The following is a 27,032-nucleotide window of genomic DNA, read 5'->3' as shown; positions in this document are numbered from 1 at the left end:
TTCATGTTTATATTCTGATCTAAAAACATAAAGTCAAATCTAATAAAGATAAAGACCTACCCAAAAAAGATGGCTTTTTTTCTACTCACTCGACCTCTTGAGCTCGGACACGACACGAATAGTCCGACCTTGTTTATTTAAATAAGTAACTACCTCTCTTAAATATCTTTTATTATCCATATCTCATGTAGAAGGTAGATCTTAACAAACTCTTAAGATAAATGGAGCGATTATCGAAGTGGAACCACTCTAAAAGTTGGTTCTCTACTCTACTATAAATATACAGACACTTCTCAAGTATATTCGAGTCACAATCTACAAAAACCTACTTATACCACTCCCCACCTCCTCACGAAAAACTCGGATGGCAACACCTTGGCTGGACACAAGTCGGATGCTTGTACCATTCCCCACCTCACACTGCATCAAAAGGAGTCTGAACTTCGCTCAAATCACCTTTCAGATAAACTTTGAAACAATTATTTCTTATAATATTTTTTGGTTAATAAATAAAAATATTTTCTAATATATATTTTGTTATTTTTTTATATTCTTTATTTATTATATATTTTTTATTAATATTTTATTATTCTAATTAGTAAAAGTGTTATAAAACTTTGACTTTTAAAAATATTAAAAACATTCAGAGGAACTTTTAAAATTTTTAAAATCTTTCATATTGAGATATTTTAAATTTTTTGAGAATTGTTTTGTACTTTATTCTTGGAAACTGAGTTGAGGACAACTCAGTTAATAACAATGTGTGCAAGTTAATATTTCACGTCTGCAGTCACCTGTAACTACTAATAAAGGAGAACTATATCACCTGTAACTACTAATAAAGGAGAACTATATTGTCTAACAAAAATAAATGTTGACGACTGTTTTGTGTATTTTAAAATTTGAGAGACCAAAGTATCCAATTTAAAAAACTTAGGTACTGATTTAGTAATTACTCAAAGCCTGCTCACGTGAATTGTTTCCCTATAAAAAACATGCATTCCGAGAGGGAGGCCATGTGCCTTCCCAGCTAGGATGTCTTCAACTCCATTTGCTTCCCCGCAACTCAATTTGGAAAAAATACAAGTTACTTGCGTGTGTTACGATACAGAAACTTATATAACATCTTCCTTTCAGCATATCTTCATGGGGCGACCTTGGCTGCATAGAAGCTCAAGCCTGCTGAACCACTTTAACAAGTTCGCCTGAACGTGCAACTGGCTCGTGTTTAATCGTGGCTGCGCACTAGCTTTTGAAATCACTCACCCATTAACTGGCGTGCCAAACCAGCATGCAAAGCATGGCCACCCTGCAACAAGATTATGAGTCAATTGCATTAAAAATCATGCTGAATGGGGGCATAATCCGATCTGGGAATCAAATTTTGGAGCATGCAACTTCTTTTGCATCGAGATAAAGTGGCACTTCTAAATTTCAAGAGGAAGGGTGCAGTTCTAGCGACACAGTATTAAGCAAAGTGACAGAGATCCAACGAAAGGAAGGACATAGAACCAAAGGCTCATATGGCCATACCTTGTAAGCTACAATGTGTGCCACTGGAAGTCCTTGATTCCCAAACTGAGCAAAAAGTGAAAGATCACCAATAAGATCTAAGACCTTGTGGCGGCATGGTTCATCATTAAAACGCAGAGGTGGGTTCAACCAACCTTTACTGGTACTACAGAAGAAAACCACAGTTATACAGTAATACAGAAGCAAATACATGATGAGTGCATAACTTTGTAAAAGATCACCAGATACCAAACGAATCTATGTAGGTGGGCATCAGGGAGGGACTTACGTCAAACAACATTCAGGGGCTAATGCGAATGTGTGATATCACTTTATTTCTAAACTTATTTGATGCTGAATATCTTTCAAAGACTAGATTTATGTCATGCAAATCTCTCGAGGAATAAATTGCATATTACTTTAAATTGTGCCCATACTCATAGTATTTGAATTCATTGTATAGGCTATCGATATCTTGCAATTGTAATCATATCCTATATTTATGGTAATTGAAATATATGCATTAGTTAAATGACCCCTACTTGTTTAAGCGTCTATTATGCTGTTCTAAACAGATGAAAATCTTGAAGTGTCCATCCCATTTTACATCATAACTTTCCATCTCTAACCTCCCTTACCACAAGTCAAGTATATTTACATCATCTTTCAAAGACAGGATTGGTACAATAAGATGATTACCTAGACTGGTCAGTTACACAAATAGCAAATTATTCGTTGAGACTTGAGAGTGAGTTTTTTTATTAAAAAGAACGCTAAACACCAACTCTCTTATAGTGAGAATCCTTTTTACACTGCAGAATAGGACAAAAAATTTTAGCTGTGAGTACGTGCCAAAGTATGTGTTTATTTTATCCAACGTATGTGCAAAAGTGTTGCTACTAAGATTTTTACCATGGTTTATTCCCAGAGCTATTAAATAGGTTCAGTAGCTATCATATATTTGATCATCATTAACAGTAATAATGTATATTAGTAGCAGGTTTTACCAGCATACAATGGCATTTTCCAGAGAACCCCCCTTGATAAGTCCAACATTGCGCATTTGCTCGATCTGCAAGATATTTTAAAGCATGGTTAAAAGTGTGAACCGCATCATGTCGAACACATGGAAATAAATATATAGAACAAAAAAAAATTCAGGGGTTTAATTGTTGCTATGGATAATATGAAAAGTTAGGCATGCAAGACACAGATGAATGTTTGTGTAACTTTGTCTACCTGGTAAGTTAGCATGAGGGAGATGATAGATTGTTATTTCTGTTTGAAGGAGAATTAAATAGGCCAAGGGGTGAGAACTGTGGGGGAGCACCTTAGAAAATTGGAAAAACAAGATAAGACTAGGAGACAATTGAGTCTCTTGAATACTCAGCAAGATTGTTCATCCTTTTTTTTTCCTTATCAATTATTATCAACACACTCAAAGGAGGAGATCACAACTCCACTGGTAGAGATCATTCCTATCACTAATATTCATATTTTGCTACCTTTCTTCACACTATTTTGATCACTAGTAGAGATCAAATCTTAGCGCTATTATTCATATTCTGCTACCTTCCTTCACACTATTAGATCTTAGTTCTCACACAATTACACCTAAAAAAATATTACTGCAAAAACTGATGCAATTCCATAAAACATATGGGTCTCGTATATATGTAATTTGTGCCTATAAAACCAGGTAACCACTAACCTATTCCCCATGTGCCCGCAGGTTTCATTGCAAAAAACAATATAGTAAATCACAATAGTAACTTGTTTGCAGCAAAAGACAAAAATAACATCATACCCTTCCTAAACACTAAACTCTTAGTGCACGTGATATTACCCACACCTAAGCATAGACAAAATGATACTCGGATGAATTATTTCCACAAGAAAAGAGTTTGCTACATTTCCAACAAGGTAAAGTTGACTACATGAATCAAGCAAAGTCATACCATTAAAATCTAAATCTCTTGTGGTTTTATTATAGTTTTTCTAGGTCTCTGTATTCCCTGTATTCCCCTCACACTACTTTTCATTTAATTTATATATCTGGCTAAATTTAACAATGTCATGATGGCTGTGATGGGTACTCATTGTAGATCTTAATCAAATGCATCAAGTACAAATCTGGATGAAGTGTAATTGAACCCATGTAGTAGATAAGGCATAATTCTTGTATATTTAGTGATAAAATATAAGTGACAAGTCACAAATGACATATTAACTCTAAAATGATTCTCCACTAAATGACATATTGCAACACAAAGGCAATAACTAGATCAGAAATAGAAAATCGTACTAACCTCCTCATAAATACAGAAGGTTCTTGCCAAAGCGATCTGTCTGGTATAAAACAAATTGTCCACAGATGGTGTAGAAAACCACTGGGAGCCTATAGCTGGTGCCTACAAGAAGGAAGTGTACTTGCTTATTACTCAATGCTAAGCATCTATGAATAGATAAAATCTGCAGTTGTGAGTTGTGACCTTACATTCAACATCAATTGAATTTAAAATATCAGCATACTAGTAATAGTATTCTAGTACTCTTTGGGAACAAAAGAATATTCTCAATCCAATGTATCAATCATTCTTTACCTGTGGAAAGCTGATGCCATAACTTATCTTAACCACGTTTGAAGGAAATGCAGAAACAAAAGAATCATCCCTCCAAACATACACCGGTTCATTCACATGTGCTGCCATTTTCTCACAATGTTTGCCATCCCGGGTTGTTGCCACCTTTAAACCAACTTCATCCACTGCTTCAACCCATTCTCTTGCTGATCCATCAAATATAGGAATCTGCTAAAAAAAGAAAATCAATAATACAATTACAATCAGAATAGACTAGAGATATTTTTCTGCACCAAACGGAGATGATGTTTTTCTAATCTCTAGGTGAATATGGAGAGACTATGTCATTTGAGCTATAGCTCATTGGCTTTTAAATTATATTGTTGAAATATATAAAAGTTTTACAATTCATGAAACAATTGAAGACACATTTCAAAAATGTTACCTCAACATCACGCTCTTCAGCATCCAAATTTTCAATCTCAATTCTGCAATTATCAACTCCAGCAGCCTCCAATGCAGAAAGTAAGTGCTCTACGGTTCGAACACGGAAACCATTTTTACAGAGAGTGGTACAGAGAGGCGACACCTGAACAAAATCAATAGATGCCGGAATCAAATTGCTCCTATAATCAAAGTACCTTCCTTCGCCGGCGAACCCAGGGCACAATCGCACTGTCGAACCCTTTCCTGAATGCAAAGCCTTGCCCCTCCGCTCTACGCAATTCGCTAGGGTTTGCTGAAGCCTGCCGGTCTGCGATTCATGGACGTTTTCACTTCAATTGAATAGAAACAAAAAAGGAGAACAACGATTTTCTCTATTTGGTTTCTGGGAAAATTTAAGCAAGTGATTTTCATCAGAATAATATAAAGCTTTCTGAAAAGAAAATTACGAACAGATTTCCATGAGACCAATTTGGACGATCTGAAGGAGTTGAAAGCAGTCATTGTCACTTGTCAACGCTACGTTAATGTGAGTAGGCCCGCTACTAGGTTCAGAAGTGGGATTTTGAATAAAACACCTTATCTTAAATGGTGAAAACTCAGGTGATTATCATAAAATTATAATAAAATTTAAATGGTCAAATTGTTAAATTTAGCATAAATTTTAGAATTTATTTATTTAAGAGTACATATTAAATTTATAAATTAAATTTTTTTATTAAAAATATAAAACATTTAAATTTTAAATGTATTTATTTATATGTATTAAAAAAAATTTTAAATTTTTTTAATAATAAGAGTTAAATGAAAATTCTAATTAATAGGTCATTACTCTCGTAGCTAACTCTTAATTGCTTTTATGATAGAACACAGAACAAGGGTGAGACAGAGCTGCTTTGTCATCAACTTCTCAGTCCTTCATCTTCAACACTTTTAAGTCTCTCTCTTTCTCTCTCTCCTCTGCCAGTGGCACACTGCGCTACCATCCGGTCACTCACCGCTGCCCCCCTCCTCTCTGCTTCTCCGTCGGTATGCCATTTTTTTTTTTTCAAAAGAAACAAGTTGTTGACTTTATAGGTTGTTTGTGTTATAAATTTTGAGATTATCTTGCTTTCCATAGTGATTCTAGATTTCTGTAGATGATTGCTTATTATATTTGTGATTTTTTAAAAAATTATTTGTTATTGATAATTGAAAACAACACTTTTAGGAGTAGGAGCAGCTCGTTTTACATAAACCCTAAGATGGCGACACCGCCACCGATGGGGCCACCGGGAAATCCAGTGTTTGACGGAGGACCGCCACCGCCGCCGCCAACTCCAGGGACCGACATGACTGGAATATGCTTCAGAGACCAGCTTTGGCTTAACACCTACCCGTTGGATCGGAACCTGGTGTTTGATTACTTTGCTTTGTCCCCCTTTTATGATTGGGGCTGCAACAATGAGCAGCTTCGAATGCGTTCCGTCCACCCCCTCGACATCTCACAACTATCGTAAGTCGCCAACCATCTCAAACTCCTTTTTGTGTATGCCATTGTTGCGTTGTATCTGCATTTTGGGTTAGTTTGGTGTTGACTGATTTGTCAAAATATGTGGAAATTGTGGAATTGATTGGTCGATAAATTAGGAGGTTTGGGAAGATGAAATTTCTAGAGCTGGAAATTTGTAGTATTTGGAGTTTGGTTTCTGTTAAGAAGTGTGCAAAGGAGAAAGCTTTCGGTTGAAAATTTCTGTAGGTTATTGAGGAAACCAAGTTGTTGGGAAATCTGAATTTTGTTTAGGCTAAGCGGTGCTACTGCAAATTAGTAAATTGCATCAAATGATTTAAGGTGTGAAGTAGATGTCTAAACCAGGTTTTATTCTTCAGGAAGATGACAGGGATAGAGTATATGCTCAGTGAAGTTTTGGAACCCCACCTTTTTGTAATTCGCAAACAAAAGAGAGATAGCCCTGAGAAAGTTACTCCGATGCTGGCATACTACATCTTGGATGGTTCAATTTACCAGGCACCACAACTATGCAATGTTTTTGCTGCTCGAATTGTAAGTTCTTGCTGGATTTACATTTTCGTTTTTGGCTGTTTTGGGGTAATTTTATAACTTCAAAACAATTGATTTGCACTGAATAGCTTGCATGATATGAGATGGGGACTTTAGATTGTGAAAATCAGAAAAAGTTTCAGTTGTGAAATTTTGCTCATTGTTTCCCCATATGAAATCTGGATTAGGTTCATATTGTTCAAAGTCTTGATGAATATCATTTTAAATTCCAGCTGACACTATAGAAAAAAATAATTTACTAGTCGTTGGTGCATAAAAATTAAAAGCTTTCCCCTATACAGTTTCTGTAATCTATTATCTTTTCTTTTACATTGGGAGAGAAGGTGTTATTCAAAACTGGTTTTGTGATTGATCTTGCAGGGAAGGGCACTCTATTATATACAGAAAGCCTTTACTACAGCTGCCTCAAAGCTGGAGAAGATAGGACATGGTAAGAGAGATCGTTGTTTTTTGTTTCTTAAAGACGAAACTTTTTTCTTTTCTGGTGAAGAATGATTTTGTAGCTACAAAAACTATACAAAAAAACCTGGAACACAAAGAGATCCACTTCTCAATAGCAGAAAAGAAAACTGGAAAATCTATCAATAAAGCAAACTTTCCAACTGCTCGACAAATTTGAGAGGGAAAATACAAGTGATCATGATGGAGGCTGGATATCTAATTTTTTACCACAAACTTGTTTGTCCATAAAATTTTTAACTGAACATGCAACTATGCTACAACCAAATACACCAAATCTTGTAAAGATGAGATATTTTTAACCAGAGTATCTTGACAACAGGGTTTATAAGTGTATTGTAACTAAAACTATACTGCTATAGTAATTAGTCGACTCTAATTATGGGCATAGTTCGTTATTAAACTATGTCATGATCTTGTTGAAGCTTATGACCATAGAACAGTACACTGCTGACTTTCACTCACGTTAACTTAATTTTGATTTTTCTTGCTTGATCAGTTGATTCTGAAAATGAGACTGTGGTAACGGAATCAAAGGTTGCTAAGGAGACAATTGACTTGAAGGAAGTTAGGCGCGTGGATCAAATTCTTGCATCCCTGCAGCGCAAGGTAAGTTTAAAAAATATGACTTCCCTATATGTTTAACTTGTTTGTGAAGGAGAGGAAAATAGGATTAAGGGGAAACGGAAGATTGAATTTTAAAATCCTTGTCTAGAATATCCATTATATTACTCCCCCGATCCAAAATAACCACCACTTCAAAATTTGGTACATGTTTAAACTAATGTATATGGATACAGTGGAAGTAGTTTTGAGAAAATATAAAATGTTTATATCCTGGTTAATGGTTATGCTATCAACAAAATCTGTTGTCTTTTGCCTTTGTGTGTCTACTTTATTGACTGTCACAAAAACTGCTTAAAACATATGGGTCACTAAATATGCTGTTATTCACATTCTTCTTTATTTAGAAGTCTTGCAATTCATGCATCAACGTTGTTACCTTTTGTGGTAAATATACAAGCTTTACTCTAGAAGTTCAGACTTCAGAATATGTTGATAAAATGTGAAGAACTACTACAGTTTTACCACATTCTTCCCAGATTTTTTTTGTTTCTCTCATATGTGATTGTCAGTGTTAAATGGGTATTAACTTCCTGCTGCAGCTACCGCCTGCCCCACCACCACCACCATTTCCAGAAGGATATGCTCCTGCTGCAGCAGGAGAAACTGATAAAGGCCCCGAAGCTCAAGAAGGAGCAGAGTTGCAGGTTCCTCCTGGCGATCCCATTGTTGATCAAGGACCTGCAAAAAGAATGAAATTGATGTAAATGACACACAAATCGCAATATGGAAAAGCTGATCATTCCCTACATTGGCCCTTTCTGGAACATGGTGAACTGTGTTTTATACTTTTATTATTCCTTCATTCCTTGGTCTAAATTATTGGGCCTTCATGAAATTTAGTAATGTAGTAACCATCAACTAGGCTCATTGTAAGATAGAATAATATCATTCATTTTTTGAATTATTGACAATGCATTAATAGGTAGTTTTAGTGCATGTCCTTCAGAATTTGGACATTCAGTCTATTGGTTAAATGAGATAACAAACTAACAATGCACTACCATCAGTTGATAAATTAAAAAAAGGATAAATGACATTGAACCTTTTCATTGCCTGATTTGTCAGTTCTACTTTAATTAGTGTTGTGTTTATAGGAGAGATTGGCGTTGTATTTCACAAAATATACGATAAGTTGGTGTCATATTTTTACAAAATGCAGGGTATTCTGTGTAAATACTATTTAAATTACAGTTAATTTATAATTTTACACATTGATGAGAGATATATCGTCTGTAATCTCGTCTAAATTATGATAATCAGTGTAATTTAGCCTACCTATGTTTTTGGTTGAAGGGTTAAATATCCGATAAGCTAACTTCCACATGTGAGACTTAAGTATAACATTGTTGAGTATGACTCTGATCATCTGATGCCAATATTGCAATGATCAATGACCTAATAAATATCCAAAATAGCTTCTGAAATTTGCATCATAAATTTGAATTGATCCACTACGGACTCTCACATTTTGAACTGAAATGGCACATTAAGTTATCATGGTGTATGAATGAAAACTACGTTGTTTGGTGGCAACAGAAATGACTTAAATGGCACCACGAAGAGAGTAACAACGATGATCTCACTGTTCGAAGAGATGTAATTTGACTTGTAAATGTAATAAAAGTTAACGCGAATTACGGGTCAAAATTTGAAGATCTAATTAGGTCAAATAAAATTTTAGGAATCAATTTGACATATGATGCAAATTTAAGGAAGCAATGTAGATATTTATTCATCAATGAGCGAAGAAATTTAGAGAAGCATTTGGCTTCAACTAGAAATACATATCTGGATACAAGACTGATTGCCTAGTTCCAAAAAGCTTAAGCGTAGAATAAGGATTTCAGTTTTGGAATACCTCTTAGACACGTTGCTAAGATCCTAATTGATGATGAGCAAAGGACTTCTTTGCCCGTTCAGTGAGTTAATACTCAAAATAATCCTGAAATTTGACTTCCGGTGCAATTTAGCCCTTAAACTTTTAACTGACTCAAATTGTATCATGAAATTTTGATCCGTGCTTCAATTTGACCCTTCCGATGTTTTCCGTCACTAAAAAGCTGACTTGGCAATTTTAAATGACACGTGGCACTATAACGGTTAGATGACATGGCTGAATTTTCCAAGACATTAATTTAACCCCTCACAATTTGACCATAAAACCTAGCACAGTCTTAATTTCCCAAAATCGTAGTAGTTAATGTGTGTCCTAAGTACACATGATAAATTTATTGTTATTAAAAAAATTTAAATATTTTTATTTAATAAATATAAAATAAATACATGAAAAATTTAAATTTTTCATATTTTCAATAAAAAATTTATTAATTTATAAACTTAACATGTCTCCTTAAGACACAAAATAGATCAACTTTTATTTTTATTAGTGACAAATAATTTTTATATTTAACATACTATTTATACATTTGTTCTAAAATTTTAAAAAAATCTTTGAAGAATTATTTAATAATCATATAAAAAACTAAAATTTGATCTCTTGCAAAATGGAAGAGGGAGAATGCTGATTTTTGCAACTCGCTTTTGACATCTTGCTACATATAATTTAGAGTTTAATTTCATTTTGTGGGAACCTTTCACAAAGTAGACGTGCATTTTTTTTTGGTGACGGACATGTGCATTTTGATATCTCTTTTTCATTATGCGTATTTTAGGAATTAAATATTTTAAATATTTATTAAAATGAAAAAGCCGAATATCATGTTATGAAGTACCATTAACATGAAAGACGAAACATCGTGGGTTGAATGAGGTACTACTCTAGGAGAACTCTACTACACAATTGCGAATAGAAGCAAGGTTCATGACTTCCCTGCTGGAAGTTGCGCTACAATTGGCATTGGAGGACACTTAGTGGAGGTGGATTTGGCACCATCTCCAGGAAATATGGCCTAGCAGTTGATAATGTGATCGATGCACATATAATCAATGTTAATGGAGGCGATACTGAACAGAAGAATAATAGGGAAAAATCTGTTTTGGGTGATAAGAAGTGGAGGAAGTCAAGCTTTGGTGTCATCACAGCATGGAAGATCAAACTTGTCCAAGTTCCATCAACAGTTACCATCTTTGGGGTTTCAAAGAATCTTGATGATGGTGGTTTTAAGATTTTCACCAAGTGACAAACTGTTGCTCCAAAGCTTTCTGCAGAACTCTTTCTACGATTTAGAAAATTGAAACTGCACTAGATTTTATGTTCAAATTGTGAGGGATTAAATTGATACCTTGAAAAATTTAACCATATTATCTAAGCGTTATAGTACCACGTATCATTTAAAATTGCCAAGTCAGTTTTTCGATAACAGAAAACGTCGAAAAAGCCAAATTGAGACACGAGTCAATTTTAGGGTACAATTTGAGTCAATTAAAAATTTAAAGGCTAAATTGCTTAGGGAGTTAAATTTCAGGAGCTATTTTGAATATTAACTCCGTTCAGTTTGTAGATAAAATTTCTCTCTTTTGGATTTCTGCCCTGTTCCAATACCCTAAAAAAACCTACACTATTTCAATCTGAAGCAAATAACACCCTCTCTGATGGAAAATATGGCATTCCATTATAACAAAAATCAACTGACAAAAAATCTGCCTTCGGGGTTATCTCCCCCAAAACTTAGTGGATGTTGAAGGGGTCAAGATATGTAAACTTACTTCAAAACGAACATTATAGGCTCCTTAATAACTTTCTAATTCAAAACATAGCATAAATTTCAAACAGAAGCGGGTAATAAACAAAGGGGACTAATATGGAACATTCTTTGGTAAGTTCCTTATAACATTGTTCTTCATTCCTATCTTGGTGCGCATATTCTCCACACCAGACTTGTTCATTTGCTTCAGTACTTTCATCCTCACCATTTGTTCTCTTGATTGAACCGTAGCCAAGCCCATGCCTCTATACCTGGAAATAAATAAGAAACAAAAAAAAAGGGATCCCAATTACCACATGATTCTCTATTTTCTTTTGTCAAACACCAAATGTTTTTACAAATATTAAAGACAAGGTTGGGAAATAACCTTGAAGCCAATGCAGCAGTAATGGCCATACTATTTGCAGATGAAGGTCGAGGTTTCTGACGATAATAACGCAGAAATTCCCGGGAACCAAGAGTTGTGGTTGATGTTCCACGATCAGTTTTCTTGGTGATTATGAGCTCACCACCGCCAAGTTCTACATTGTTAACTGCATCGCCGGATACAACCAGCTGCTTGCCTTGCTCGTCCACATAACTGGAGGAAAAATAAGAGTAATGGTTCGTGAGTGGATGTTGTGTTATCAATTCTGTTGCAGTAGTTCATACAATTTCAAAGGAAAAACCGTCAAAACTGAACTAACCTGCTGCTATAATCATAGAATTCTTCTAACTCCACTTCTTCCTCGTCATCACCATCACCATAATGCACTTTACAGTGACTTTTAGCTTCCATATGCTTCCTCACTGCTTCCAAGCTGCTGAAAGGATAACATCGGTCGTTGCAGTAGAGACACATATAGTCCCTTTTGACCTGAAAAATAGAACAGCATGGTGAAATTAGGATCAGGAGGTTTTAATTATAAAAAACGTTGAAGTAGGGCAAAAATTATACCTTAAGCCCAAGATAAGTTAGAAGGCCTTTAGCATCCTTCAAATATTCAACATCTGGAATGAAGAATCCATGGTGCTTGTGCATGTGAACCATGCAGCTTTCAATTGTATTGTGCTCTTTATCACACATAAAGCAACATGATGGATCCAACTCCTCAAAACTATCATCATCTTCGTCCATATCAGCATTACCGTCATGATCATTCATGTCCAAATCAGTGATAGACTTTGCAGCATCATGAACCAAATCATCTTCAGGATCAACCTCCTCCCATTCATCTTCACTTTCTTCATTGTCAGACTTGTCTACCTCTCTTCTCGGGGAAGGCCTATTTGCCACACGGCGTGGAAGTGGCTTGACTATCGCCTTCTCATCTGATTGGCTAGTTCCTTCGGATGCTCGCATAATATGACCACGTGATTTAAGGTGCTCGGCATGAGCCTTAGAACTTTTATACGCCTTCCCGCAAAGACCACAGCTATAGAGCATAGGGGTTTCATTAGACTTATCTTTCTCTTGAGCAAGAGCAGATTGTCTAGCCAGAAACAGAGCTTCTGTCACCCCAGGGACCCCAGCCACCTATTTTCCACAAAAGAAAAGGGAAATTTACCATTATATAATGTAAATATAAATATAAATTCCGCGAATAAATCAACCACCCCCCTTTTCTTTTCCTTCTTCCTACAAGATAGAAGTAAATAAACTTCTTCAAAGTGGATAGATTATAGATACCAACCCCCTCAAGAAAAAGAGGGGATAAAACCTCTCTATTTCCTTTTATTTCTCATTACCACTTTCTGTTCCACTCTTTGATCAATGTATCACTATATCTTAATACATTTGTATCTAATATATCAATCCAGGAATGCACTAAAAAAGGTGAATGCGATAAAAAGGAACGATGAGAGGAAAAACAAACAAGAAAGAAAGAATACTATCAATAGTTCAATACCAAACATTACGAGTTTAAAGCTCCCACACTCCACGAAAAACGATTTCCAACAGTATTAAAACCTCCCTATACCACTATATTCTCAGCACAAGCACCAATTGAACATTGTCCTTAAGGCACTCTCAAATGCAACAGAAGAAAACACCAGTGCAAATCAAACAAAACATTTGTTTCCTCAATGATGTTATTTTATCCTAGCAATTGAACCAACCCTAACAGTGAACACATTTGATTACTTCTCACCGACCTAAGCAAAAGCAATAACAAACCCTTATAGTAATATAAATTTTCCCGGTAAAAGACGAAACTCAAGTGAGAAATTGAAAAGATAAAGACCAAAACAACATAACACAATGATTAAAATTTTCCCGGATTGAACAACCAAAATCCAGAATATATAGTTAGCTAAAAAATAAAAATTAGGGTTTAATAAAATGAGTAAACAAAGTCGAACTTGGTAACACTGGACATCATAAAAAAAAATTAAGATAAACGGTTTTCTAAACTGATGATTAAAAAATTTAACTGGTTTTCCAAAGAATCAAAAATAAAAAAATGAAAAAAAAAATTCAAACCTTGCGTTTGAGGTTGTAGCGATGCCACTCAGACTTGTAATGAAGCTTTTGCTCTGTATCGTCATTGAATTCCTTGTTGCAAGCGTTGCACGTTAATCCCGGCATCGTTTCGAAAGTTGAATGATTTTCAGTTAAGTTCGATTGGGTTGGTTTGTTCGAAGAAGAAGAAGAAAGGATTGAATTTGGTTGGAAGCGAAAAAAAGTGAAAAGTGAAATGAAAAAAAAAAGGAATAAAGAGAGAGAGAGATTTATTTATTTAAAGCACGCCGTGAGGGTTCGTTTTGTTGTCGGCGAAATGGAATGAATCAATGAAAGAGGAAAACGGTGAAGAAAGGGTACTCGCTTGTGCTTGCGCAATGGCTTCTGTCACAATTCTTCTTTTTTTTTTTAGATAAATAGTTTTGGTCGTCTGAAACTGGATATAAATATTTTTGGTCGTCTGAAACGGGATCTGGGCCTGTTCTTCTTGTTCTTTGAACCGCTTCTACTTTTGGACTAGGCATATTTTTGTTTGGAGTTATGAATCTTTGTTCTAAATGCAATAGATTTTAGCCCAATTTTGTGTTTCTGTAAGTTTTGATGCATGGATAATGTCCAGCCCAAAAAATGCATGGGTAATTTTGATTTAGATAAATAAATGTACATAATTAACCCAACTTGAATTGATCTAATATTTAGTTTATTTGTTCGTTTAAGTAAATGTCGGGTGGTTCGAATCATCCATGCTGGATGTAACAACTCAAGCTAACGAAATATTTAAATAGAATTTCAATCTGTGACGGATTAGTCCTTGACCTATCAGATTAAGAGATACAGTAGATAAACTATAATTAGGCCTTAGCCTATTTCCTTTTTATTATTATTTTTCTTATTTTTGAGAAAATAAATATCAAAAAATTAACAAAATATCATTTATAAAAAGACATGTTAAATCAATAATTTCATTATATCATATATAAAAAAGATTGAAAAACAAATATACCTTAAGATATTGGTACTTTTAAATTTGTTCAATCATGTTTTATGAAGGTAAAACAATCAATTAGCATATCTGATTAAATTTTGAAACAAATATAATAAGTAAATTGCTTCATCTTCTGACGTTTTCTAGTGTCAACCTAATAAAAATATTTATATACATGTTATTTTTAAAAATTAAACTAATTAACCTTAATGAATAAATTTCCAAATAATTTCGATTCTTTTTAAAAAAATGACATTCTTTTAAACTCTTATTAATTGTTATTCTCTCTTCCTTCTTTCCTTTTTTTTTTCCAACTCTATTTCAGCAGTCACTACCGCCAACACCACGTCCACCACTAAAACACACATCAAGTCATGTATATTTTCACTATTTTGGCTTCTCATGTCAACTTTTTTTTTTTTTAAATTATTCATCTCTGCCTATCAGCGAAACTAAATCTCAAATAAAGAGGGGGCTTAATTAAAACCTAAAACCTGGTTTGAATGAAAACTTACTCCTATTTACTTTTACGAATTTAATTTTGATACACTAACAATATAAAATACACAGTTGTAGAATTACATCCGTCTTTTTAGATGATCATCACATGGTCAATAAAAATAATAGTTATTTTTGATAATATGACGTTATGTGATTTGATACACGTATAAAACTATTTTATATTAACAGTGATCAAAATTAAATTATTGCTTTCATATAAAAGTTATATTTTTTTTAAAAAAATTAACTTTTTAAAAAAGAGTATACAAAAATACAAATATATAAAAAGTAAATTTTTGGACAAAAAATCACATCCAAACGCACCCTTACCTTGCGGTACCCATTTAATTTGTGGCTCGGATGGTGAGTGACAAATTGACAATGTATCTTGTTTCCATGTTACTATAATATTGTCAATGCTATTAGACAATTGTTTGATAAAGACTAAAGCATTACTTTGGTTCATTGAATCATACATATACATACTATTACTATTACAAGGAAAAGAGGGGCATGCAATTTTTATTCTTTACTTAGGGTCCCAACTAAGGATGTCATGTCCTTTCGGATCCTATCATACATAAAATGTGGACCAATTTTAAGAGAAATTCCATTTTATGTAATGGTTAAATAAATATAATCGAGAGTATTATACATGTATTTATCAGTGTGTGTATATTTATGATGGAATTTTTTTTCCTGTGTAATCATATTTTTTCTTCTTAAAATATTTTTATTTATCTAATAAAATATCATAAATAGTTTCTGTCATATCTAAAATTTAAATATGAGATTACTAGTCAAGAAACGAAAGTATTTATTATTTTTAATTTTTTTTGTGGCATAATGGTGTTTGGTAATATTTTTGTGCTTTTTTCTTTTTTTTTTTAAATCTTATATGTAATTATTTTTATGTGAAGTTAATAGTTAATAATTATTAAATGATGATTTAGTCAAATATATCAAATTATCTAACAATTTTTAAATATCAACTTTAAACTGCAGGTAAGTTTTCACTTTTTTTTCTCTTTCGGTTATAGTATGCTTGATTTCTTGTACTTTCACTGTTGACACTGCTAAACTTTGGGGCAACTTTCATCATCTTTCTTTGACTTGAGATTTGACTTGAGATAGAAGGCTTTAATAATATATTAATAGAAAGAAATTCACTATAAAATTTTTGTTATTTTGTGATAGTTTTTTTTAGATTATGGCAGTTTCAAACTTCCATAAAAAGGGTTATAGTAATTTTTAAACTCCTAAAATTTGAAATGTCACAAATTTATTTGTGGCGATTTTATAAAATTCCAGAATATCATTTAATGGCGATTTGTTGTTTGTACAGTAGAAATTTTAAATTAATTTATGTGACAATTTTTTCATTATTTTGTAGCGATTTAAAATCTCCACAAACTGAATTTTTTAATTAAAAAAATGGTTATTTACGTGGGTTTTAAACACTCCCACAAAACCTGTAAATATTGAATAGTTAACTACTTTTGTAAGAACATGATAATGAATTTAAATAATAACAAAGAAACACATTATAACATTTTACAAGAATAACATATCAAAAATAATCTTTATGCAAGAATACGTCAACTAAAATTTATTTAAAAACACATAAAATTGAATCAAGTTAGCAATACAAAAAAAAAATAACTATTTGTGTGTAAGAAAATTGTATGGTGAACTGCAGCAACAAGAAGCCCTAAATGCATGCTATCACTCGACAACACTGAGAAAGGCACCACAGTTTAGGGTCGACTAGCGCGTCGGATGCCAAGAAGCAACTGGTTCTTATCATTCCTATTAAAGAAAGTAGGCTTAAGTTAAAAACATGAATATTCTCAAAATAGCTGAAAAGAATTAATTATTTGCCAAATAAAGAGCATAGAATCACAAGCAACAAGCCTTTTAGCACTAACAAAAACACTCCATCCGATTATGAGTAGATGCCTTTTAGGCTGGCTTGCATAAATAGAAAGAATTTTAATCTGATCTCATTTTCAGTCCCCAACACTAATTCAATGTTGGTTTTACAACTCACCCCAAAAGATGTGTTTGAATTTCCATTCATTACCATGCGAATCCCTTGCAATCAACTCTTGAGCAAGAGGCTGTTAAGAGAAATCTAACTAATATATTCCATAAAATTTGTTTGAACTCAATTCAATAAAACTGTCAAGTGCCTAAGGACTGACAATGGTCCTGAGTTCACTATGAAATCATTCTATACATTCAAAAGCATTGTACATCACACTTCATGTGTTGAAATTTCACAGCAAAATCGCATAGTAGAAAAAAATACCAACACATTTTACGGGTGGCTAGAGCATTGCTATTCCACTCATCTTTTGAACACATCATTAATGAATTTACACATTCTACATATACTATTGAAAAATCTCAAAATCTTGCATCACATGCATCAAATCAAAATACTCAACTAATTGAACTAAAAAAATCAACAAGAATTAAAAGGTTACTAACCTATCTCAAGGACTACCATTGTAAAGTGAACAATACAGCTTCTAGCTCTACTAATTCTCTTTGTAGGTATCTAATTTCTTAAACTAAAATACAAAGCTTTTTCTTTGGTTGTTGCTACAAATTTTGTACCTAGTAATTATGAGGAAGCTATTGCTCACCCTTGCTGGAGAGAGGCTATAAAAAGTGAACTTGAGACTCTGAAGAAAAATCAAACTTGGCAAATCACAAGCCTCCCTCATGGCAAGAGAGCCATAGGCTACAAGCTAAGTAGGTATTCAGGATTAAATCCTAATGGAACCATCAAAAGATACAAAGCCAAATTAGTGGCCAAGGGTTTCATACGAATTGAAGGTGTAGACTTCATTGACACATTCAGTCTGATGGTTAGAATGTCAAATTTGATAATGGTTTTAGCCTTGACAGCAACAAAATAGTGGCACATCAAGCAATTAGATGTGAATACTGCTTTCTTGCATGGAGATCTACCTGAAGAATTCTATATGAAATTTTCACTTGGGCTTCAACAATCTAAATTGGCAGCAAACTCAGTGTGTAATAAGCTACAGAAATTGCTTTATGGCCTACGTCAAGCTAGTAGGCAATAGAATTTTAAATTCACTGAAATGTTGAACTCAGCTGGTTTCTCTAAATCAGAATTAGATCACTCTATGTACACCAAAATCACAAGTCAGGGGGTTACAATCATCATGGTTTATGTAGATGACTTGGTCTTAACAGGAAATGACCTTGCTGAAATTGACTCGATCAAGAAATTGCTTGATCAAAAATTTAAAATTAAAGACTTAGGTGACTTGAAGTACTTCTTAGGCATGGAAGTGAAAGTGACGCTCTCGTCAAAAGGAATTTACCTTTGTCAACGCAAGTATCTCTAAACATTCTCAAGGATTTCTATTTCTTAGAGTGCAAGCCAGTTAGCACTCCAATGGATTACACTTGTGCATCAAAATTGTCAAGGAAAAGTGGCACTGCTTGGGAAAATTGAACACAATACAGATAACTAGTTGGTAGGCTCTTGTATCTAACCAACACGAGACCAGATTTGGCTTATGCTACGGGAACACTCAATCAATGCATCGATTGCACAACAGATGTACACATGCAAGCTACTCATAGGGTGCTGAGGTATTTGACCCTTGGTTGGTCTGTTCCTTGTGGCTGACAATGACCTTAAGCTCATGGGGTTCTCAAATGCAGACTGGGCGACATGTGCAAATTTCAGAAAATTCATTACTAGCCATTGCTTCTATATTCGAAAGTCACTCATTAGTTGAAAAAGTAAAAAAGAGAGTACTATTGCGAGATCATCTTCAGAAGTTAAGTATAGAGCTTTGGCTCTTACAACATGCCAGACTCAATAGTTAATGGTTATCCTACATCATGAATGACATGGGCACGCTGCTCATAGAGCCCATCACACTCTTCTGCGACAACAAGTCTGCTATCTACATTGTCACTAATTCTATCTTTCATAAAAAAGTCAAACATATCGAGGTAGATTGTCACACTACTCGAAACCAACACCTCTCAGGTCTCACACATCTCATGTCAATTTCCTCATCAAACCAATTGGCTAATTTCCTTACTAAATCTTCAGTACCTGGTACTTTTTCAAGCAATATTTCCAAACTAGGCCTCTTAGATATTCATAGTCTTAGTTTGAAGGAGGCTGTAACCTAAGTTCATGGACTTAGAGAGCTAAAATTATTAGTTGGTTAGTTGTTGCTGTTAGTATTAATTAGTTAGGATTGCCAGTTGACAAAGTTAATTAGGCAAAATTAAATTAGTTAGTTATTAGCTCAAAATGCAGTCAGTTAGTTAGTTAGTTGTTACTATTGCTCTTGAGTAATTATATAAGACAGGCATGTAATGCAAAAAATAATAATGAATGAATTACGATCTTCATCTTCTCCAATTCTCTCTTTCTCTAATTAACATTTTCAATTACACTAAGTTTTTTCATTTGTTCTTCTCCCTTGTTTCATCTCCTTCATTTTCTTCTCTAAATTCTTTACCTTTCCCTCTCGAACCCATTCAATAAAGATTGATGAGAGCTTGATTCTCTCTAACTGTATAATTTTCAAATATATGTTATTATTTCTTAATGAGGTAAATACAAAATTGGTACCCGAAAGATTCTGACACTGACAAAATGGTACCTAATTTTTGTTATTGACAAAATAATCCCTAAAAAATTTTAAAATTTGACGAGCGTACCCCCGAATGTAAAACCCGGTTAATTAACGGCTAATTAACCCATAAATGAGAATTTATTCTAGAAAGCCTAAAATGTGATTTTTATGGCTAAATGTGATAGAGGAGATTGAGACGAGAATTTCGGTACCAATTTTATAGAAATCGGACCAAGATTGGACCGAACGGGCCAAACCGGGCCAACCGAACCCAAAGTGGGCCTTGGCACAACATAACTAGACCAAAACCCTAGTTTTCAGCACTCTCTCTCCTCACAAAACTCAAAAACACGCTGAAATTAGAGAGAAAGGGAGGAAGAACACTCTCTCAAGTTCTCTCCCTTGGTTGATCTTCAAACCACCATAACTTTTGATCTAGAGCTCCGATTGCCGCTCCGTTTGCGGCCACGCGTTCACCGCGGAGAGCTCTACAAAACCCATACAATCAATCTTGAGGTAAGCCACGTGTTTCTGTTCGAAATCCAAACCCTTATTTTCGAGTTTCATGGGTGAAATGTTGAGATTTTTGGTTCTTTGATGTTATAGGACCCAACTCTCTTGAAGGAGAAGGTTAATCTTGTCTCCTTGGACCTTGGGTGTGGTAAGATTCTCAACCCTAGTGTAATTTTGTTGTTCTATGATGTTTGGGTATTGAGATGTTGTGTATGGGTATGATAATTGTGGCTTAGGTTGTATATATGTGAATATTGGAGCTTGATTGGTGATTTTGAAAAGCTTGGAGAGGTTTTGGTGGTGAAAAATCTGTTCTTGGAGGTGTTGAGGCCTTGAGAGCTTGTGGATAAGTGATTTGGAAGTGCTCCGGTGGAGCTTGGGAAAATTGGCTAAGGTATGGTTTCGGTTTTCCGTATCTAATATGTAATGTGGTAGGAAATACTTAGGCTAGAGGCCCTAAGATAGGCATTGAATGGTTGATGTTGTTGAATGATTGAGATATATGATGTGGTCATATATGTGATGATGATTAATGATGCCTTGATGGTATGATGTATGAGAAATATGCATGTTGTGATATATGCTTGATGATTGGTTATGGTTGAATTATGGGTTGAACCATGTTGATGGTGAGTATGATATTGATTGTGTACAATGATGATTTATTGGAATTGGTGTTGTTGAGAATTGGCATGAGTAAGAGTATATGATATGTCAATATATTTGAGTTTGACCCACTTGGGTGAAGTGGGTTAGAATGATGAGATAGTGATTTTGTATATTGTGGTAAAATCTCAATGTGTGAGTTGAGGAGGCTTGATGTTGAAATTGATATATTTTTGATTGATTTCAAAGAAAAGGGATGAAAATGGCATGTTTTGATTGATTTTGAAAAGAGTTGGAAATGGCTTGTTTGCAAATGGCACTTTGTGGTTTTTATGAAAAACATGGTTTTTGGGCATACTTTGGTGGGACATAACTTGGACTACGGATCTCTGTTTTGTGCCAAATCTATTTAGAAATGAAATTGGATCCGGGATGTCCATGCCGTTCGAAGAACGGGTGAAAAATGATTTAAAACGAGAAAGTTATGTCCGTTGGAAGATTGGGGTTTAAATTGGTGAATTCTGCAGCTTTTAACTTAGAAAAATTTTAGCAGAATGACCCCTTACACCCACGCGTACGCGTGGTTGACGCGTGCGCGTCGATTGGCAAATTTTTAATCCACGCGTTAGCGTGCATGACGCTTGCGCGTCGATGAAGTTTTTGAGGCCATCCGCGCGTGCGCGTGGAGTGCGCGTACGCGTGGACCTGTTTTCATCCCAAAGTTGATTTTTGAGTTTTAAAAGCCAAATTTCATACTTCTAAGCCTCCGATCTCACCACTTATATCTTAAATCATTATGATATGCCTAGCTGTGAGAGAAGGAGCTAGTGGATGTGGTAACTTGCGAGTGAAGCAAGGGAAAATGAATAATCAATGAGGATCATTGAGGGTTATGTGAGATGTGGAGGATGGTGGTGGAAGTGCTTGTTATGCCATTGGCCGAAGGGCCGTAATTGTTTATGAATTGGCTGGTTCTGGATTGAACCGTGAGCCGGGATAGCTGTGTATGCTATGAATATTGGCTGGTTATGGATTTAACCGTGAGCCGGATGGCTGATATGGATGTTGATCCATGGATGAGAATTCATGCATGTTTATGCTGAATTATTGATAATTGTGATTTGCACTTCCACTATCTGAGATACGAGTTTTCCTGGGTAGTAGCAGTGGCTAGCCACCACGTGCTCCAGGTTGAGACTTGATACTCTGTTGACCCTATGTCATAAGTGTGGCCGGGCACTGTGAAAGACCTGGATGAGCTCGCCCCCGTAAATATTCACCAGTGAGGGTGATGGATATAGATCATGATTATGATCAAGTTTATAACGAGTATAACTCGAGTTGGGGATGCGTGACAGAGGGACAGTCCAATGGTTAGCGACCAGGACTTGTCGGGTTGGCTCTATAACCGACAAGATGATATCATCAGCCACTAGGGACAGGCATTCATCATATGCATACTATATGCATACTGTATGGTAGGGTGTTACATTATGGTATCAGAGCAGTTCGTTCCTGTAGAGCCTGAGGGATGGACTGACTATGCTTCTGTGCATTCTCTGTATGTGTGTTATGTGCTATTAGTATATCTGCTTGATATAATTGGCATAAACGTTCATGAGCATGCATTTGGGACTTTGAAGTACTAGACTTCCGATATTGAGACTGATCAACTTAATATCGATTGTTTGGTATGTATAGGAACCAGATGGCGCCTCGTGGACGCGGTAGAGGTAGTGCGAGAGGTCGTACGAATGCTCGTGCATCGGAGAATAACCCTAATGACCCGGTGAACTTTATGACTGCGTTGGAGAACATGGCTGCTGCTATGCAAGCCACTGCTGAGGCTCTTGGTCAACAGATGAACAACCATGGTAATGATGGAGGTGGAGTTCAGGGCCCGATGACACTGGCAAACTTTTTGAAGGTTAATCCACCTAATTTCAAGGGAACTGCTAGCCCGACTGAGGCTGATACATGGTTTCAGGCTATAGAGCGAGCGCTGCAAGCGCAAGTGGTGCCTGAAGGACAGCATGTCGAGTTTGCTACCTATATGCTCACAGGTGAAGCATCACATTGGTGGCAAGGTATCCGACGTCTTTTGCAGCAGGGTGATGACTATATTACTTGGAATGTCTTCCAAGAAGAGTTCTATAAGAAGTACTTTCCGACTTCTGCTAGGACGGCCAAGGAGCTTGAATTGTTACAGCTGAAGCAGGGTACTATGTCCATATCAGAGTATACTGACAAGTTTGAGGAGCTTTTCAGGTTCTCTCGTATGTGCCAAGGGACCCCGGTGGAATATGAAGAATGGAAGTGTGTTAAATATGAAGGAGGACTCCGGAGCGACATTTTCAGTTCAGTGGGACCAATGGAGATTAGGACTTTCTCCGAGTTGGTAAACAAGTGTAGGGTTGCTGAAGAGTGTGTGAAGAGGGCAACCGCTGAGAAAGGGAGTCAAAAATGATCATTCCCACAGAACCGAGGGAAGAGCTTTGCACCTAGAGGTCCGTCTTTCAAGAGGGGAAGCTCTTTTAGGAGGCCCAACAACAACAACAACTCCCAAAGGAAGAAGTTTGGGAAGCAGCCTCAGAATGATCAAGCTTGTACTAGGTGTGGAAGTCACCATCCGGGAGCACCATGCAAGGCCGGATGGGGTTTGTGCTATACTTGTGGAAAGGCGGGGCATAAAGCCGCAAATTGTCCGGAGAAGCAGAAACAAGGTGCTGGAAAGGCACAACAGACTGGTCGGGTGTTCACCACTTCAGCTGTAGGAGCTGAGGGATGTGAAACACTTATTCGAGGTAACTGTGAAATGGCTGGACAAACTTTAAATGCTTTATTTGATTCGGGAGCATCACATTCATTCATTGCATTTGAGAAAGCCCATGAGTTAGGACTGAAGATTGTAACTTTAGCTTATGATCTAAGAGTGTACAATGCTACCCATGAAGCCATGGTAACTAGGCTAGGATGCCCGGAAGTTTCCTTTAGGTTCAAGCAGCGTGATTTTATTCATAATTTAGTCTGCTTATCGATGATTGGTCTTGATCTTATCTTGGGATTGGACTGGTTATCTAAGAACTATGTTCTGCTAGATTGTTCTACAAAGTCGGTGTACTTTATGCCAGAAGATACTGAAGGGCCGGTCGTGGTGAATAATTATTACTTGAATTCGATGATGGTGAACTGTTCCGGAACCGAATGTCAGGGTATCATGTTGTTAACCGCGGGCGTTTCGGGCGATGATCAAAGGTTGGAACAGATTCCGGTTGTGTGTGAGTTTCTGGAAGTGTTTCCCGATGATATTGATGAGTTTCCACCTAACCGAGAGGTTGAGTTTGCTATTGAATTGGTGCCCGAAGCAAGACCAATCTCAAGTGCTCCTTATAGGATGTCACCGTTAGAGATGAACGAGCTAAAGTCTCAGTTAGAGGATTTGTTGGGAAAGAATTTTATACGACCAAGTGTCTCTCTGTGGGGCGCTCCAGTATTACTGGTAAGGAAGAAGGATGGGAGTATGCGGCTCTGTGTGGATTACAGGCAACTGAACAAGGTTACAATAAAGAATAAGTACCCATTGCCGAGGATTGATGATCTCATGGATCAGTTACAAGGAGCTGGAGTTTTTTCTAAGATCGATTTGCGATCCGGTTATCACCAGATAAGGGTGAGGGGTGAGGATATCCCTAAGACCACTTTTAGGACTCGTTATGGTTATTACGAGTACATTGTAATGTCTTTCGGGTTGACGAACGCTCCTGCAGTGTTTATGGACTACATGAATAGAGTTTTCCGTCCGTTTTTGGATAAATTCGTTGTTGTTTTCATTGATGACATACTGATTTATTCCAAGACTGAAGAAGAGCATGCGGAACACTTGAGGACCGTGTTGCAGATTCTAAAGGAGAAGAAACTCTATGCAAAACTGTCTAAGTGTGAGTTTTGGAAGAGTGAGATGAAGTTTTTGGGTCACGTGGTGAGTAAGAAGGGAATAGCCGTAGATCCAACTAAGGTGGAGGCTGTAATGGATTGGAAGCAACCAACCACCGTAACAGAGATAAGGAGTTTTCTGGGTTTAGCTGGCTATTACCGAAGGTTTATCAAGGGCTTTTCACAGATAGCTTTGCCAATGACAAAGTTAACCCGCAAAGACACTCCGTTTGTTTGGACTCCTGAGTGCGAGGAGAGCTTTCAGACATTGAAGAAGAAGTTGACCACTGCACCTGTGTTAGTGTTACCCGAGCCGAATGAGCCATTTGAGGTGTATTGTGATGCCTCATTGAAGGGACTAGGATGCGTGCTGATGCAGCATCATAATGTGGTGGCGTATGCCTCACGACAGTTGAGACCGCATGAAGTGAATTACCCTACGCACGATTTGGAACTCGCTGCGGTTGTGTTTGCCTTGAAGGTGTGGAGGCATTACCTCTATGGGGTTAAGTTCCAAGTTTTCTCTGATCATAAGAGCTTGAAGTACCTCTTTGATCAGAAAGAGCTTAATATGAGGCAGAGAAGGTGGATGGAATTGTTGAAGGACTACGACTTTGAGTTGCATTACCATCCGGGAAAGGCGAACGTAGTGGCGGATGCGTTAAGTCGAAAGTCGTTATATGCGGCTTGGATGATGCTTCAAGAGGAGAAGTTTCTCAAAGGATTCGAGAGTCTGAAAATTGGTGCTCGAGAAGTATCCGGAACTTTGTGTTTGAGCCGATTAGAAATCTCAAGTGATTTTAAGTCCGAACTCCTAAAGGCTCATCAAAATGATGAAACGTTATGGAAGGTGTTACCGGCTATTGAGCAAGAAAAAAAATGGAGAGTGTCGGAAGAAAAAGATGGGTTATGGAGATTCAAGGGTAGGATCATTGTGCCGGATGTTGGCACTTTGAGGCAAGATATTTAAAGGAGGCACACAAAAGCGGATTCTCCATTCACCCGGGAAGTACTAAGATGTACCATGATTTAAAGGTAATGTTTTGGTGGCCGGGTATGAAGAATGATGTGGCGGAATATGTTTCAAAGTGCTTAACTTGTCAAAAGGTAAAGATTGAACATCAAAGACCTTCTGGGATGTTGCAACCTTTAGAGATTCCGCAATGGAAGTGGGAAATTATTGCAATGGACTTTGTGTCTGGATTGCCAAGGACTAGGGCTGGTTTTGATGCTATCTGGGTGATTGTGGACCGACTGACGAAGTCAGCTCACTTTTTGCCCATTCGGATGACTTACACCCTTGAGGAGCTAGCACGGTTATACATAAAGGAGATTGTGAGACTTCATGGTGTACCTGCTACTATAATCTCTAATAGAGATCCTCGTTTCACTTCAAGGTTTTGGGGTGCATTTCAGAAAGCTTTTGGAACCCGATTAAGCTTGAGCACGGCTTACCATCCTCAAACAGATGGTCAATCTGAAAGGACGATCCAAACACTAGAGGATATGTTGAGAGCTTGTGTTTTGGACCAACCAGCGAGTTGGGATCGGTATATGCCATTAGTGGAGTTTGCATACAATAATAGTTATCATGTGAGCATTGGAATGGCTCCGTACGAGGCCTTGTATGGGAGGAAATGTCAATCTCCGCTATGTTGGTATGAAGCTGGAGAGAAAAGCTTGTTGGGGGCCGAAAATGATAGCTGAGACTACTGAACAAGTCAAGAAAATCCGTGATAGGATGCTTATGGCGCAGAGTCGTCAAAAGAGTTACGCCGATCAGAGGCGAAAGCCCTTAGAATTTGAGGAAGGAGATCATGTCTTCCTTAAAGTTACTCCGACTATGGGAGTAGGTAGGGCGATTAAGGCAAAGAAGTTGAATCCTCGATACATTGGTCCATTTCAGATCCTAGAGAGGATTGGACCGGTGGCGTAACGGATGGCTCTACCGCCTCATCTTTCGAACCTGCACGACGTGTTTCACGTGTCGCAGCTTCGGAAGTACACTCCTGATGCTAGCCATGTGTTAGAACCTGAGTCAGTTCAGTTAAGGGAAG

General features: G+C 36.4%; 3 protein-coding genes across 4 annotated transcripts; 1 reads left to right on the top strand and 2 right to left on the bottom strand.

Annotated features, from left to right (window-relative positions):
* Positions 1-833: 833 nt before the first annotated feature.
* On the bottom strand, positions 834-5,158 carry LOC112755627 (probable UDP-3-O-acyl-N-acetylglucosamine deacetylase 1, mitochondrial). 2 transcript variants are annotated; one of them, XM_025803837.3, is made up of 7 exons: positions 4,992-5,158; positions 4,540-4,848; positions 4,116-4,322; positions 3,822-3,923; positions 2,520-2,584; positions 1,534-1,678; positions 834-1,309 (listed from the first exon to the last, which is right to left on the bottom strand). In XM_025803837.3, exons 1-7 carry the CDS (start codon positions 5,040-5,042, stop codon positions 1,259-1,261), a joined length of 930 nt encoding a protein of 309 aa, XP_025659622.1. In that variant the 5' UTR covers positions 5,043-5,158; the 3' UTR covers positions 834-1,258. The 2 variants fall into 2 exon arrangements, with proteins under 2 accessions (XP_025659622.1, XP_025659621.1); XM_025803836.3 differs by having other exon boundaries at positions 4,116-4,325; positions 4,992-5,149.
* LOC112755626 (mediator of RNA polymerase II transcription subunit 6) lies at positions 5,159-8,743 on the top strand. Its single transcript, XM_025803834.2, has 6 exons — positions 5,159-5,567; positions 5,749-6,033; positions 6,408-6,582; positions 6,961-7,030; positions 7,559-7,668; positions 8,226-8,743. Exons 2-6 carry the CDS (start codon positions 5,783-5,785, stop codon positions 8,388-8,390), a joined length of 771 nt encoding a protein of 256 aa, XP_025659619.1. The 5' UTR covers positions 5,159-5,567; positions 5,749-5,782; the 3' UTR covers positions 8,391-8,743.
* Positions 8,744-11,236: 2,493 nt separating this feature from the next.
* On the bottom strand, positions 11,237-14,416 carry LOC112755625 (cytoplasmic 60S subunit biogenesis factor REI1 homolog 1). Its single transcript, XM_025803833.2, has 5 exons — positions 13,816-14,416; positions 12,289-12,867; positions 12,038-12,207; positions 11,719-11,931; positions 11,237-11,602 (listed from the first exon to the last, which is right to left on the bottom strand). The coding sequence occupies exons 1-5, from the start codon at positions 13,918-13,920 to the stop codon at positions 11,443-11,445; spliced, it is 1,227 nt and encodes a 408-aa protein (XP_025659618.1). The 5' UTR covers positions 13,921-14,416; the 3' UTR covers positions 11,237-11,442.
* Between the last annotated feature and the right edge of the window lie 12,616 nt (positions 14,417-27,032).

Source organism: Arachis hypogaea, chromosome 6 (assembly GCF_003086295.3).
Source record: "Arachis hypogaea cultivar Tifrunner chromosome 6, arahy.Tifrunner.gnm2.J5K5, whole genome shotgun sequence".
Taxonomy (NCBI): domain Eukaryota; kingdom Viridiplantae; phylum Streptophyta; class Magnoliopsida; order Fabales; family Fabaceae; genus Arachis; species Arachis hypogaea.
Note: the sequence above shows the minus strand (reverse complement) of the source record. Positions and strands in the feature narration are given on the sequence as shown.

Bases quoted from the DNA above. Each gene is read 5' to 3' on its own strand.
- LOC112755627 (XM_025803836.3), bottom strand. From the start codon at position 5,042: ATGACTGCTTTCAACTCCTTCAGATCGTCCAAATTGGTCTCATGGAAA. The intron at 3,924-4,115 runs GTAAAGAATGAT...TCCTTCTTGTAG, and splicing joins ATGGCATCAGCTTTCCACAG to GCACCAGCTATAGGCTCCCA. The intron at 2,585-3,821 runs GTTAGTACGATT...AATATCTTGCAG, and splicing joins CCTTCTGTATTTATGAGGAG to ATCGAGCAAATGCGCAATGT.
- LOC112755626 (XM_025803834.2), top strand. From the start codon at position 5,783: ATGGCGACACCGCCACCGATGGGGCCACCGGGAAATCCAGTGTTTGAC. The intron at 6,034-6,407 runs GTAAGTCGCCAA...TTTATTCTTCAG, and splicing joins CTCGACATCTCACAACTATC to GAAGATGACAGGGATAGAGT. The intron at 7,031-7,558 runs GTAAGAGAGATC...TTGCTTGATCAG, and splicing joins GCTGGAGAAGATAGGACATG to TTGATTCTGAAAATGAGACT.
- LOC112755625 (XM_025803833.2), bottom strand. From the start codon at position 13,920: ATGCCGGGATTAACGTGCAACGCTTGCAACAAGGAATTCAATGACGAT. The intron at 12,208-12,288 runs GTATAATTTTTG...TCTATTTTTCAG, and splicing joins TAACTTATCTTGGGCTTAAG to GTCAAAAGGGACTATATGTG. The intron at 11,603-11,718 runs GTTATTTCCCAA...ATTTATTTCCAG, and splicing joins ACTGCTGCATTGGCTTCAAG to GTATAGAGGCATGGGCTTGG.